The following is a 13469-nucleotide window of genomic DNA, read 5'->3' on the forward strand; positions in this document are numbered from 1 at the left end:
AGTCCCTTTCATCTGCACCAGCTGAAGAGTGATAGTGGCAGGCGGCCCTGGGACGCTGTTCCCTGGAATCAGCCCTCTGATCGCCTTGGGACCTGAAGGGTGAAGTGCGACAGAGTCCCAGCTCAGCTGGCTGTGACCTCAGTTGCAGGAGCCAGCGGAGTCACCCTCCCTGGCTAGGGTTCCATCATGGTTGCTTTGCACAAGAGCCCACGATGCTTGTGTTCGTTTCACGCAGCAGATCTGAGCTCAGCTGTGCAGGATGCCAAGCCTGTCACGGTTGGCCACAGTGTTAGTGGGGTCCCGTCGGCGTCCTTCCCCAGCCTGGCATCCTCGCTGCCACTCTTCCCGCTTCCTTGCCTTCGCTTCCCTCCCCTTCTCTCTGCCCAGCTGAGTGTCCTGCGGCTGGTCCCTGCTGTCCGACAGTGACAGTTTGGTGGCAGGAGTCCTGGAATTTAGAGAAACAGAAGCCCTCGTCCTTCCTGTTGGCACATGGGACAGCCTTGCTTTGCTCTGTGGGCCTCGCCAGCACCCTTTGTGGATTTGCAGAGTGACCAGTTGACTCCACTTGCTTGACTAGCCAGAGGGAGTTTGGGATAAGGCGAGCACTAGTCAGATAATGAGAAGTCCTCGGCTTGTTTGGAGAAAGCTAAGTGTGTCTTGTGTTCCCTAGGTTTGCATTTTTTAAAGTTCTTCCTGGAGATTATGAAATCCTTGCAACTCATCCCACCTGGCCATTGAAAGAGGTGAGCGTTTCAGCCTGTGATAGCTGTGCCAATAACGAGCTAGTCTGCAGATGCCTTCAGTTTAGGATGAGAAATGAATTTATGGGTTTTCCAGATGTTGATGTAGAAGTAGCCGTGCTGAGGGAGGAGGTGCTGACGAGGGAGGAGGTGTTGACGAGGTGAAACTCCGCTGCCACAGCGGGTGCCACTGGTTTCGGTTGTAGGTGACAGGGTTGCTCTCTTATTAACTGATACTATTTTAAGCTAAAGCAACACCAGAAATGCCTGATGATATAGATTTTTTGTTCTTTTTCAACCTGAGACAGATATTTATGAATATACTGAACAGTCTAGAAACTGTTGTGCACATGCCCAGAGAGAATGTATAAAATATTTGTTTTCTCCTGGTGTGGTAGCACACTCAAATAATCCTAGCAGTTTGGGAGGCTGGGGCAGGAGGATCACAAGTTCAAGGCCAGCCTCAGCAACTTAGTGAGACCCCATCTCAAAAAATAAAAAGGGCTGGGGATGTGGCTCACTGGTAGAGCACCCCTGGGTTCAATTCCCAGTGCCAAAAAACAACAACAACAACAACAAAGAATGCTTATTGCAGTTTGTTTATAATAGCAAAATGGGGTAAGCAACGCCAATGCCATTAAGAGTGGATCGTGGGTCCCCCACAGGGGGACATGCTGGGCATCAGTAATGAGTGCCCCAGAGCTGTGTGCAGAGAGCGAAGGATGTGAGGTCACAGGCTCTCGTGGTGATGCAGTGCAGAGCCAGGTGTGTGTAGATCTAGGGTGCAGTTGTGCTGGGCACCAGCAGCGCAACATCCGGTGACCTGGTGGTGTAGAGGAGGGAGGAAGGGGGAGGGGATGTGGGGTCTTGAGCTGTGTTCTTATTTCTTTACCTGGCACGAGGACATGCAGGTGTCCTCCAGAGTTTTTTTTTTTTTTTTTCTTTTTGTCTTCTCTTTGGCTGAAATAGTTTTCACCAAAGACCTATGTCCTGTTATGACTTTTGGGTTTCAGGATTTTTTTTTTTTTCCTTGAAACAACATTTAAAAATGTTTTATTTAAGCCAGGGGCAGTACTTAAAATGCTTGTAACCAGTGACTTAGGAGGCTGGGGCAGGAGAATGGCAAGTTCAAGGCTGATCTTGGCAATTTATCAAGAGCTGTGTCTCAAAATTAAAACTAAACATAAAAATTATGAGCTGGGATATAGCTAAGTGCTTAAGTACCCCGAGTTCTGTCCCCAGTACCACCACCACACACACACACACACACACACACACATAACAAAGGCTTATTAAAACTCAAGCCCTACACACTACACATAGGATGTAGAATACATTTTCAGGTTTACGTGGCTTATTAGGTGTAGGTGTAAAGGAACTTGAGTCTGTGAGTATAAAATTTGATGGTAAAGCAAAGCCTGTGATTAGAAGTCAGGATCCTGTTGGCCTATCATGGGTGGGAGTCAGGGCTGGGAAGTGGGCGAGGGGCTTCTGGGTGCTGGTCATCGGTGGTGCGTTCAGTTTATGCCAGTCACCACCCACATGCCCAGCATATCTGTTATAAATTGTACGTTAATAAGAAAAGTTGAAGAAGTATGCATTTCACTAGACATGGAAAAGTACAACATGCTCATTTAAAAGTTGGAACCTTGATGACTGTTAGGACTGGGAGCAGCGGGGGGTTTTGGAGGGTGGAGAGTGTGGAGAAGGGAGGGACCTCCACAGACAGACTGCGTGGCCTTGCCATGTTTCCTTTCATTTCCTTTGGCCTCACTTTGGGCGCCGACCAGGGCTTGCAGTCACGTAGTGCAGTCAGCCTCCAAGTCTGTGGCTTCTGCACCTGGGTTCAACCAGTTCATTCAGGTCCACTGGTTGTGGGCTGAAGATATATAGGAAAAACATTGCCCGCATAGGCCTTCTTTCCTGTCATTGTTCCTTAAGCAGTAGAACATCTATTCACAAGGCGTTGTGTTAGGGGTTATGAATGCTCGAGGGATGATTCAAGGTTCTGGGAGGATGTGTAGGTTCTGGGCAGGTACTCTGCCCTCTTGCATGAAGGACTTAGCACCTGCGGGTTAGGGTGTCTGGGGGGTCCTGGAGCCAGCCCCAGGGATGCTGGGGACAACTGTCGATGCAGCTTTATGTGTTGCTTTTTCCAGTGGATATTTTCGTGTCCTCACAGTGTTAGGCACTTTGCAAGTGCTCACGTTTGGGGAGTTCACACCTCTTCCCTTGGTAGGCGAGCACCACGGTGCGCGTGACCAACTCCAACGCCAATGCTGCAGGCCCGCTCATTGTTGCCGGCTATAACGTATCTGGCTCTGTTCGGAGTGACGGGGAACCCATGAAAGGGGTGAAGTTTCTTCTCTTTTCTTCCTTCGTCACCAAAGAGGTAAGCACAAGAAAGCAAAGAACAAGAGCTGGTGTGTGTGTGGCGGGCGGGGACATGGCAGCTGGGGTCTGTTGGTGGAGATGCTGCTTCAGGTTATTTGAGAACAATTTCACAAGAAATTGGTTGTGTGCACCGGGAGGTGTGGAGTTCAGTGGAAAATGCACAGGCTTTGACATCAGACGGACCTGGGTTTGCTGACGCCTCTTAGCAGCCAGGGGACCTTGGGCTGTTGCCTGGCCTTGCTGAGACTTTCCTTATCTGGAGGGCAGAGACCCATTGTTGGGAAGGACAGCTGCGTCCCTTTCCCAAGAACATCATGGCAACTTTCATCTTGTGACTTTGAGTGTGGAGATTTTGTTTCTTTTATCTATATAAATGTGCCCTAGATTTCAGGGAAAAAAATACATCTATGTAGAGATGAAACTTATGCAGTTGTCCTCTCCTTGGTGTGGGTCCTGGGTGTGACTGGAGCGTGTAAACAGTAAAAGAAGTCTCTCTCCCCTGGCACAGGACGTCCTGGGCTGCAACGTCTCCCCAGTGCCTGGGTTCCAGCCCCAGGACGAGAGCCTGGTGTACTTGTGCCACACGGTCTCCAAGGAAGACGGCTCCTTCTCCTTCTACTCCTTGCCGAGTGGGGGCTACACTGTGGTGAGTGGGGCAGCTTACTGCTCTGTTTTTGTTGGGGAGGCCAACAGTCCCATGAGAACTGGTGCTGTCGGTGTCCAGGGAGCAAGTGGTGGCCTGGTGCCCCATGGGCGCTGTTCAGCAGCTGCAGATCATGCATTCCTAGCCTGAAACTCCAAAGTCTGAAGTGCTCCAAAATCCAAAACTTTTTTTTGGGTGAGGGGGTGAGTACCAGGGATTGAACTCAGGAATACTCGGCCACTGAGCCACAATCCCCAGTCCTATTTTGTATTTTATTTAGAGACGGGGTCTCACTGAGTTGCTTAGGACCTCACTCAGTTGCTGAGGCTGGCTTTGAACTCTCCATCCTCCTGTCTCAGCCTCCCAAGCTGCTGGGATTACAGGCGTGCACCACCACGCCTGGCCCCCAAATCCACAACTTTTTTTTTTTTAAATTTTTAAAAAAATATTTTTTAGTTGTAATGGACACAATACCTTTATTTTATTTATCTATTTATATGCGGTGCTAAGGATTGAACCCAGGGCCTCACACGTGCTAGGTGAGCACTCTACTGCTGAGCCACAACCTTAGTTCCCAAAATCCACAACTTTTTGAGCACTGACTTGATGCTACAAGTGGAAAATTCTACACCTCAAAGCTTTGTTGCATGCACAAAATTATTTAAAAATATTTTATGTAAGTTGCCTCATATGTTCTTTATGTGGTGTAGGTGAAACATAAAGGTAAAGGCATTTCCTGTTTAGACTTGGGTCCCATCCCCAATTTATCTCGTTATGTATGTGCAAATATTACAGCATCCGAAAAATTCTGCAGTATGAAACAGGCATTTGGATGAGGGAGACTCAAGCTGTGCTCATGGTGGGACATGGGCCCCTCAGTGGCAGCTGCAGTAGAGAAACAGGGCTGCCTCTTAAAAGCAGCAACAGTACAGTTAAGGATCTTGGCTTGTCTTGCCCCTGGTCATTTGTGGGCCGCTGGATCGGTGGTTGGTATTGACGGTGGATTGTGTGACTGGCTCGTGGTGATCAACAGACTCTTCCTGCAGGTCCCCTTCTATAGAGGGGAGAGGATCACCTTTGACGTCGCACCTTCCAGGCTGGACTTCACAGTGGAACACGACAGCCTGAAGATTGAGGTGAGACCTCCCCATGCTCCGGGAGACAGGGGCTGGAGTTCCCATCCCTGGGCACAGGTGTTGCAAATATGTTTAAAAAAATCAAAAGTTTATCGAGAAGGATCACTTTTCCCTCCCCGTCTTGCATGAGAACTTGGTCCTCGAGGATTGAACTCCTTGCTAGAGCTGCTTCACTCAGGGAAATTTCTTGAATGCCAGTGGCATGTTTTAGGTCCTCTTCCTGGGCTGGGACTATGGCAGTGACCAAAACAGGCCAAAATTCCTGACCCATGGAACTCCCATTTGGATGATGGAAAGAGTCAGTTCAGGCATAGATGAGAAAGTTAGAAAATGGACCAGAGGGTGACACGTGAATATAAAGCAAGAATATGGTGGGACAGTGCAGGGTGGACATGAGGGTGTACCTTATGTAGGGTTTTCTCAGAAGTTCTTACGGTGAAGGTGACACTTGGGCATCAACTTGAAGGGGACAAATGTGAGAACTGCACTTTTATTTGAGGGGAGACTGTTGAAGGCTGAGGGAACAAGTGCAAAGGTCCTGAGGCAGGAGCGTGCCTGAGGACTTGTTGCACCTGAGGAGGCCGGTGTGGCTGCAGGGGTAGTGAAGGCCGAGGAAGAGAAGAGGGGTCAGATTGTGCAGGTCCTGGGGGCCCATGTGGCCTGTTACTCTGGAGCTTCAGTAGCACCCGAGGGGTCCGAGCAGAGGAGGTGCGATTTCCTGGCTGCTATGTTGGGAAAGGTCTGCTGGGCGCAGGTGGAAACTGGGCTCTTCCGGGGGCAGTGCAGTGGCTAGGTGCGACGGGCAGAGCTTAGGCCCTGGGGGTGGCCGTAGACCATGCGCTAGGTGACCCAGTCAGCTCCCTGCAGCCGTAAAGTAGACGGTGATTGTGGTTTTCATCGTATTTATGTTGACTTTAATTACAGAAATGGAAAATAGTTACTGTGGAAAATTTGCTAGATAGAGCAAATCCCCAAAGACGGTAGTAGTCTTTCCTAATGGACCACCCAGGGCTAGAGTTATTGAAAAGATGATGTTTTAGCTGTTTTCTCCTCATGTTACGTCTGGAAGTGCTGCGTGGCAACGGCTCGGCTTGCAGAGCTCCCTCTGGGGTCACACGCACCTGGGAGCTGCCTCTGCTGTTTAAGATTCAGTGACGCTTCTCTTCTGCTGGCTGCTGGGGGGAGTGGGGGGAGCCTCCGCTTGCTTCAGAGGGCTTGCGGGGAGGGATGGGCAGGTGGGGGGACATTCCCAGATGGCGCTCAAATGCAGTCTAGGCAGTGGGTGCCATTTCAAGGAGGCCTGCAGGTTCTGCGTGCTCAGCCCATTCGTGTCTTGCTCCTTGCTGTCTTCCTGATGTTGCTTTAGTGCCCGGCACACAGTAGGTGCCAATAAGTAGAACGTCTGTTGGGTGTGGGTAGAAGTCAGTGGGTGGGCAGGCGGATGGGGGGGACTGCGTGGTTTTGGAAGGGTTGAGAAGGGCTGTGCGCATGGAAAGGAAGGTGCCTGTCAAACGCTGTGCCCGTGTGCGTGTGTGGGTGTGCTCGTTCACTCAGGGGTCATTTATTGGTGCCTGCTGTGAGCCAGGTGACCAAGACAGGTAAGGTCCCTGTCCTCAGGGAGCTCATATTCTCGTGGGCAGGAGGCAAGCTCTGAGAAGTCGAGCCAGGGTGTCTCAGGTATTGCTAAGCTTGACGACAGTGAGTCAGTGAGTAGTGGTGAAGCTGAGGAGCCAAGATCAGGGTGGCTGGGCTTCGTGGCTCCAGAGTGTGCCCAGGGGTGTTCACAGCGGGCGGAGTACAGACGCGGTCGCACAGAGCACGGGGTCCCAAGTGGTGAGTGTGCCCGGGGCTGGCAGGTGGCTGGCTAGGGCTCAGGCCTGCGCACCAGCTGTGGGGAGTCAGGAGGGGCTCTGGGACCTTGCAGAGGGGAGCCACAGCACAGGTTGGTGCTGGAGGGCCGGCGGGGCTCCAGGGTGATGCTGGGATCTGCTCTTGGGAGCCTGGAGGAAGGGAAGGGGGATTGGGCAGGGGGAGGCAGGGTGGGGAAGCTGCCCCTGGCCGAGGCAGTGAGTGGCCTCTAAATTGGAAAGTGAGTCTGTGGGTCTTTTCATTCAACTGTTGGACACCCATCAGCGTGGACATCAGTGTGCCAGGGAGCCTGGCCGGACTGCGCTGGGAGAGGCCGTGGAAGCGGTGGGCGGGGGCCAGGCAGGGCGGGTTTGTGGCCCAGGTCCTGAGCACCGTCCTCCGTTCTTCTTTTCCAGCCCATGTTCCACGTCATGGGATTCTCTGTCACCGGGAGGGTCCTAAATGGACCCGAAGGGGAAGGTGTCCCAGACGCAGTGGTCACTCTGAACAACCAGATCAAAGGTGAGCAGCCGTGTGGCCCTGGGCTCGCGTGACGGGAGAGAGGGAAGGAGCCAGCCCTGAGGCCTGCGTGACGGCGAGGCGGCTCCGCCTCAGCTCCCGGGGTGCGTGTGCTGACGGTGTTCCTGCTTCACAGTCAGGACGAAGGCTGACGGCTCCTTCCGCCTGGAGAACATCACGACGGGCACCTACACCATCCACGCCCACAAGGAGCACCTCTACTTCCAGACTCTCACCATCAAGATCGCCCCCAACACGCCGCAGCTGGCCGACATCGTCGCCACCAGGTGAGCTGCTCTCAGTGGCTGGCAGGGACCCCTTGGGCCCACTGTGTGTTCGTGCCAGGTCCTCAGGGTTACAGGGGTCTGTCAGAGTAGGACGCGTCCTCCACGTCTGCCTCCACACCTGTCCTGTGGGGGCCTTCTCGCCTAAGCCTTGAGGACTTTGGAGGGCGGCATAGTTGGTGGCTGAGGGGTTTGTTGGGAGGTGTCCTGGGTCGCTGCATGGTTCTTCCCTCTGCGTAGGGAGTGATCCTGTGTCCGGGGGGGATCTGCTGTGCTTGGATTCGTGTCTTTGATCATCTGAAGCAAGATAGTGTGGCAGCAGACCCCGGCCTTGCAGTGAGACCTGGGGTGCTTGTGACCCTGCCTGGAGCCTGCAGGATGGGGAAGCGCCAGCCTTCTTTTGACATCGAGGGGCTCTGGGTCTATGGCTTAGAAGGAGAGGTGCAGGGGCTGATGGGGCAGGGACGGCCTGAGCAGAGGCCTGCAGTCTCAAAGGGGCAGGTCCGGGCTGGAGCACAAAGTACCGAGCAGGTGAAGGGAGGGGAGCAGGCTGGAGGGCAGATCTCAGGTCCGTCTACCCCAGCGGACGACAGGGGCTGACTCATGGCTGAGGGCAGGAACGGTGTTGAGTCGAGGTAGCATTGTTTGATTTTTGCTTTCGGTAGGCATATGATTCTGTTTCTACTGCCAATGACATAATGTCACAGACTGGGTGACCTGCACCACAGAGTAGTGCGAGGTGGGGGGCCCTGGCCTGTGATGGCCCTGCTGGCTGAGTCCAGAGCCAGTGCAGGAGACAGGGTGTGGGAGGCCAGAACAGCTGACCAGGGAAGTCAGGGTGGGGAACATAGTCAGGGTCCCAGCTTGAAAGGCGGGGGCTGTGGGTGCCGTGCTGTGCACAGGGAGAAGCCAGCGAGCCTCGAGGGTCCAGGTTGGCCACCTGGGTCTGGAGGACTGCTAGGTGGCGCTCCCTAGCTGCTGCTGGGTTGATGGAAAACCCTGAGGGCGGGCCGCAGGCAGCAGCCGGAGCCTGAGCTTGATGGGAGCAGGCAGAGCCAGGACACAGTGGACCAGGGTGGCAGGCGCCGGGTGGGCAGGGAGCGGGAGTCAGGTAGGAGGAAGTGCCTGTCAGCAAGGCCAGGGAGCGGAGCCCTAGAAATCATGGTCACTGGCTTGGTCACTGAGGAGGCCGCCGTGACCGTTTTCTACACAGGTAGAAGTCAAGGTCAGGGAGTCGATTTAGGGGTGACTGGGAGGTGAAGAAGCAGATCTCCGTCTGATAATACTCCCTGGGTTTAGGCCCCCCCAACCCCCCATGGACATTTCTAGCAGCCCCTATGCTAGGTGGTACGTGACGAGGAACAAAGTGGTGTGAAGAGAGGGTGTTCGCCTCCCTGGGGTGGCAGGCTGAAGGCAGACCTGTGGTGATGGTCACTTGTGACAGGTGTCATATAGCAGGAGACCAGGTGCTCTGAGGAGCCCAGGAAGATGGGAGCCCTGGAAGGTTCTGGGTTCCTGAGAACTTAGAGGAGACTAAGGTCAGTCCTGGGGCTTCCCAGGCCGGGAGAGCAGGGAATAGCCAGCTGTGGGGTGGCTGGAGGCTGGGGGCGAGGCAGTGGGCTCTGTGGGGACAGCTGGCCTCCCCGTGCAAGGGGCCTTGGAGGGTCGTCGGCAAGGCAGTGATGTGGACGGCGGCCCTGGTTGTTAGTTTTCCTTCTTGGCTGCGTGGAGAAGGGGCTGCAGAGAAGCCAGGGTGTGAGTGGCGGGCCCAGGCAGGGGCTATGGTAGTCGTCCCAGGAAGCTGTGGTGATGGTGGGACCTGATGCCAGCAGGGGAGGGGCGAGGAGCCCAGACTTGTCACTGGAGCAACGGGGTGTACCAGGAGATGGGGAAACACATGTATGTATCTTCTTCTTTAAAGTAGAGTATTTGGACAAAAGAAAGAAAAATCCCCTTTTTGACATCTGGGAAATGCATCGTCTTGTGGGGGTGGGAGGGAGGCACATTGGCCTTTGTAAGCGGTTGGCACATCTTTGCTGGTGTTTGTTTCTTTTCTTTTCTTTCTTTCTTTCTTTTTTTTTAAAATTCATTCTCAGTTTATTGAAAAAACAAACTCTCTTGACTTCTGTCCAAGTGATCATAAGCATAGAGCTATCTCGTTATGTACCAAGATTACAGCTTTTGCTTGTAAAGTTATTAAACCTTGTTAGTTTATGGGATAGATCAACCTTTAAGGCCTTGCACCAGCTTTTCAGTGTATTTTTCCAAATGCATTTGAGGTGTAGGGAACCGGGGCGTTTCTCTTTAATGGAGGGTATGAGCTAAATACAGATCCTATAGTTGCAATATTTACAATGCAGGGAGGCAGAGAGCGTCACCTGGGACCAGACAAGGTGACGTTTCCTTTGGCAGGTAGATAAGACAGTGTCCAAGACCTGTAGGAATAGTCCCCTCCACGTTCCCTTCCCGTCCCCTCATTCTGAGGTGCTTTTGAGGGTAAGGTGAGGACCAGTGTGCATTCTTTGGACTCCATCAGGGATTGGCAGATTTTTTCTGCAAACATCCAGAGAGTACATTTTAGGTTTCCTGGACCATGTGGTCTCTGATGAAGACCATGCGACAGTCTGGAAGTGAATGGGAATGGCTGTGTTCCACCAACGCCTCACCCGTGGGCACTGACGCTGGCATTTCAAGCGACTTTTTTCTGTCATGAAATATTATCCTCCTTTTGATTTTAATTTTTTTTGTTTTGTCTTACAACCTCTGAAGAGTGTGGACGCTGGCTTGTGGTCTGTACAGAAACGGCGCTGACCTGCCTTCTCGAGGCCACGGCTCCACCCCTGCGGTGGGCGGCCAGCTGAGCGGCAGCCGTGCCTCTGCTCACCCGGGGTCTCGCTGCCCTGCCCTCTGCCCTGCCTCCCACGGTCTTGCTTCTGAAGCAGCGTGGCTATTCACGTAGTTAGTGTGTCCTGTGGTTGTTGGAGCCAGTCTTCTTTATTATCTTTCTGTCAAAAGGAACAACTGATTTTTCTCTAAAATGGTGGTTCAGGATTCGAACACACAGCCCCGCAAGTGGAAGAGGCCTGGTGGGCTCTAGCTGCGCCGGGCCCTTCCTCGCCCATCAGCTCGGACCGAGGGCATCCCCCGGGGATGAAGGTCTGTTATCAGGACGGATGTGTCTTCCGCCTGTCTGTTGAAGGGTGCTCTGGAGCTCTGCGGCTATAGTCCCAAATCCCAGGCATCACCCTCTGTCAACAGGGCGTTTCAGTTGCCGTCGGGCCTGCAGCTCCTGGGGAGTTCTGTGTCCGTCTGTGCAGTCTCTCTGCTTGCTTTCCTCCATGCCTTGTGTCTAGTCACAAGCAAGGCGTGCGCCTCACCCTGCCTGTTGCGTGGCCTGGCTCAGGCCCCGTGTTCCAGCAGCTCGCAGCTCTTGCTTCTATAAGTGCTGGCCCACGGCCTCAGTCCCAGCCCGTTCCACTGTCCGTGATCCATTTACCTGAAGCATTTTTATTATCTGCAGATTTTCTGAAATTTGCCTCTCCAGTGGGGGGTCTGCCAAATGTCACCCAGAACACACAGACGGCCCCTGCGTGGTCTGCTCTTCCTTCTGCGGGTTGCTTGTTAAAGTGGAAACCACCTGGGCTGCGTTCTGTCTGTCTGCTCAGAGTAAACTGGTCTCGGCACAAGGGCTGGAAGAGGGCTCGTTTGGGGTTGTTGAGAGTCTCTTCTGCTGTGATTGAGTCCTCAAGCTGGATGAATGGTCTTCTTGCAGGTTCAGTGTCTGTGGGCAGATATCAATCATCCGCTTCCCTGACGCCAGCAAGCAGATGGGTAAATACAAAGTGGTCCTGTCGTCTCAAGACAAGGACAAGTCTTTGGTCACCGTGGAGACGGATGCTCATGGATCATTTTGCTTCAAAGCAAAACCAGGGACCTACAAAGTCCAGGTATGAAGAGTTTTTGTTTTATTTGAAAACAAGAAAAACATGATTTTCAAGAGTTATGAGCTAAAACGGGGTTTGAGAAGGAGCATTTCAGGTCCCAACTTCTTATTTCTAAGTCTTTGTCGGCCTGCATGTCATGGTTGGGGGGCAGCAGCACAGAAGGCCTCTGTCTTCCTCAGTTATCACATTTGTTGGGGGCTGGGTCAGGCGCCACCCCTCTGGAACACTGCGAGTTCAGGAGGACCTCAGAGCTCCCACACGCCCGGCTTTTGGGACCTCAGGCTAAAACGCAGCTTCTCATTTCCTGCCGTGCCCTGAATTGAGGACAGCTGGACGGGAGCCATGTGATTGGTCCCCAGGCAGGCGGAGAAGTTGGGGAGCCCTGGCCTGTGGTCTCACCTCCATGGGGAAGGTCTGAGCATGGCCGGGCCCAGCGAGTGAGTGACAGGACAGCCAGAGGGAGAGAGACCTTGTCCCTTGGCCACAGACTTTTGCAGGCAGGCATTGGGCAGGCTGAGTGACCTTGCAGGCCATGGGGCAGGAATCCCCCCAAGACTGTTCGCCAGGGCAGAGCAGGGTCCCTCTGGGAAGGGGCCGGAACAGGCTGGCGTCCAGCAGTTCGTCAGTGGAGGTCAGCCTTGGGCGCCCTCTGGGGAGTCACCTTTGTGCCTGCCCCGGGGCTGCTGCAGGCTGGCTTTTACACTTTGAGTGGAAATACGTGCCCTTCACACAGATGGGTGTGTTGGCTTATAAAACTGGGCCCGGAAGTGACCGCTGTCCTTCAAAATCTGCTTAGCCTGGGGCCCAGGTGGGTGTTCCAGGGCCCCGGAGGCCCAGGGGCCAAGAACCCACGGCAGCCCAGGTGCCAGTCCTGTCTTTCCGCAGGTGGTGGTTCCCGAGGCGGAGACCAGGGCAGGGCTGATGTTGAAACCCCACACGTTTCCTCTCACGGTGACCGATAGCCCTGTGATGGATGTGGCTTTTGTGCAGTTTCTGGCCTCCGTGTCTGGGAAGGTCTCTTGTCTGGGTAAGAGGTCAGGTGGCAGCAGGAGCAGGGGGTTTTGAAGAAGCCGGCAGGGGGGCGGGGGCTGGGCCCGCCCCCGCCCTCCCTCGGGTGGTGTGGGAGGGGGCCCTGCCTGCTGAGCAGGTGTGGGACTGCGTCCTGCACGTAGTTCTTTCTGAATCATTGCCGTGGGGAGTCACCAGGAGCATTCTAGAATACTCTGCTTTGGCTCTGGAAGGAAACCCTAGGTTTCTTTTTCTCTCTTGACTAAGGGAGGGGGCCAGGTTTCAACACTGGCTCGTGTCCTCGCAGCTCTGAGATTGTTGGCTTCGGTGTTTTGTCTGTAAAATGGTCATACTGCTCCCTGGAGGTCTTCAAGGGGCTTGGATGTGATCCTGTCACATGGCAGTGTGACATAATGGTGACGAGCTGAGCCTCTGGCACCAGACTCCAGGGTTGGGCCCTGTTGTGTACCTAGGGCACGCTGCTTAGCCTCCCTGTGCCTCCGCATCCCTCCCCCGTGGTGTGGAGCTAGGTGCACACACCTCCCAGAGCCCTGAGGGTCCGTGTGTCAGCCTGTGCTGGCCTTGGGCACAGTGCCCGAACGTGGGAGGCCAGTCCATCTTTCCTGTTGGTGATGTTGTGTGAAGGCTCAGTGCCTGCTGGCATGGAAGGCACATCCTGTAGCTGTTCATCCATCACCTCTGATTCTGGCTCCTGTTGGTGCTGCATGATGTCACCTGCATGCCATCTTGTCTCCATAGGTGCCCTATATAATGTCACATTCCTTCTTTCTTTCTCCCCTGGCTCAGACTGGAGCATGCAGAAATCCATGGGTCCTCTCGGCCCTCACGCCCTTGTCGTGTACTGCTGACCCACGGCCCGGGGGACTTCTTGCAATCAATCAGTCGATGCGCAGAGCCCTGAGCCCTGCTGGTGTGCTCGGAGGAGCCTGCCG

The 13469-nt window shown here is 54.0% G+C and overlaps 1 protein-coding gene across 2 annotated transcripts in view; it reads left to right on the forward strand.

Moving 5' to 3' along the window:
• The window catches only part of LOC107146827 (nodal modulator 3), a 43891-nt gene that overhangs the window by 9045 nt on the left and 21377 nt on the right, over positions 1-13469 (forward strand). For both annotated transcript variants that reach the window (XM_015491103.2, XM_048789555.1), the window contains exons 6-13: positions 671-743; positions 2980-3132; positions 3643-3780; positions 4824-4913; positions 7178-7283; positions 7417-7567; positions 11337-11511; positions 12394-12535. In XM_015491103.2, the coding sequence (XP_015346589.1) occupies positions 671-743; positions 2980-3132; positions 3643-3780; positions 4824-4913; positions 7178-7283; positions 7417-7567; positions 11337-11511; positions 12394-12535 (1028 nt within the window). The remainder of the gene's footprint in view (positions 1-670; positions 744-2979; positions 3133-3642; positions 3781-4823; positions 4914-7177; positions 7284-7416; positions 7568-11336; positions 11512-12393; positions 12536-13469) is intronic.

The sequence above is a fragment of the Marmota marmota genome, unplaced genomic scaffold, assembly GCF_001458135.2.
Source record: "Marmota marmota marmota unplaced genomic scaffold, marMar, whole genome shotgun sequence".
NCBI classification, from domain to species: Eukaryota; Metazoa; Chordata; class Mammalia; order Rodentia; family Sciuridae; genus Marmota; species Marmota marmota.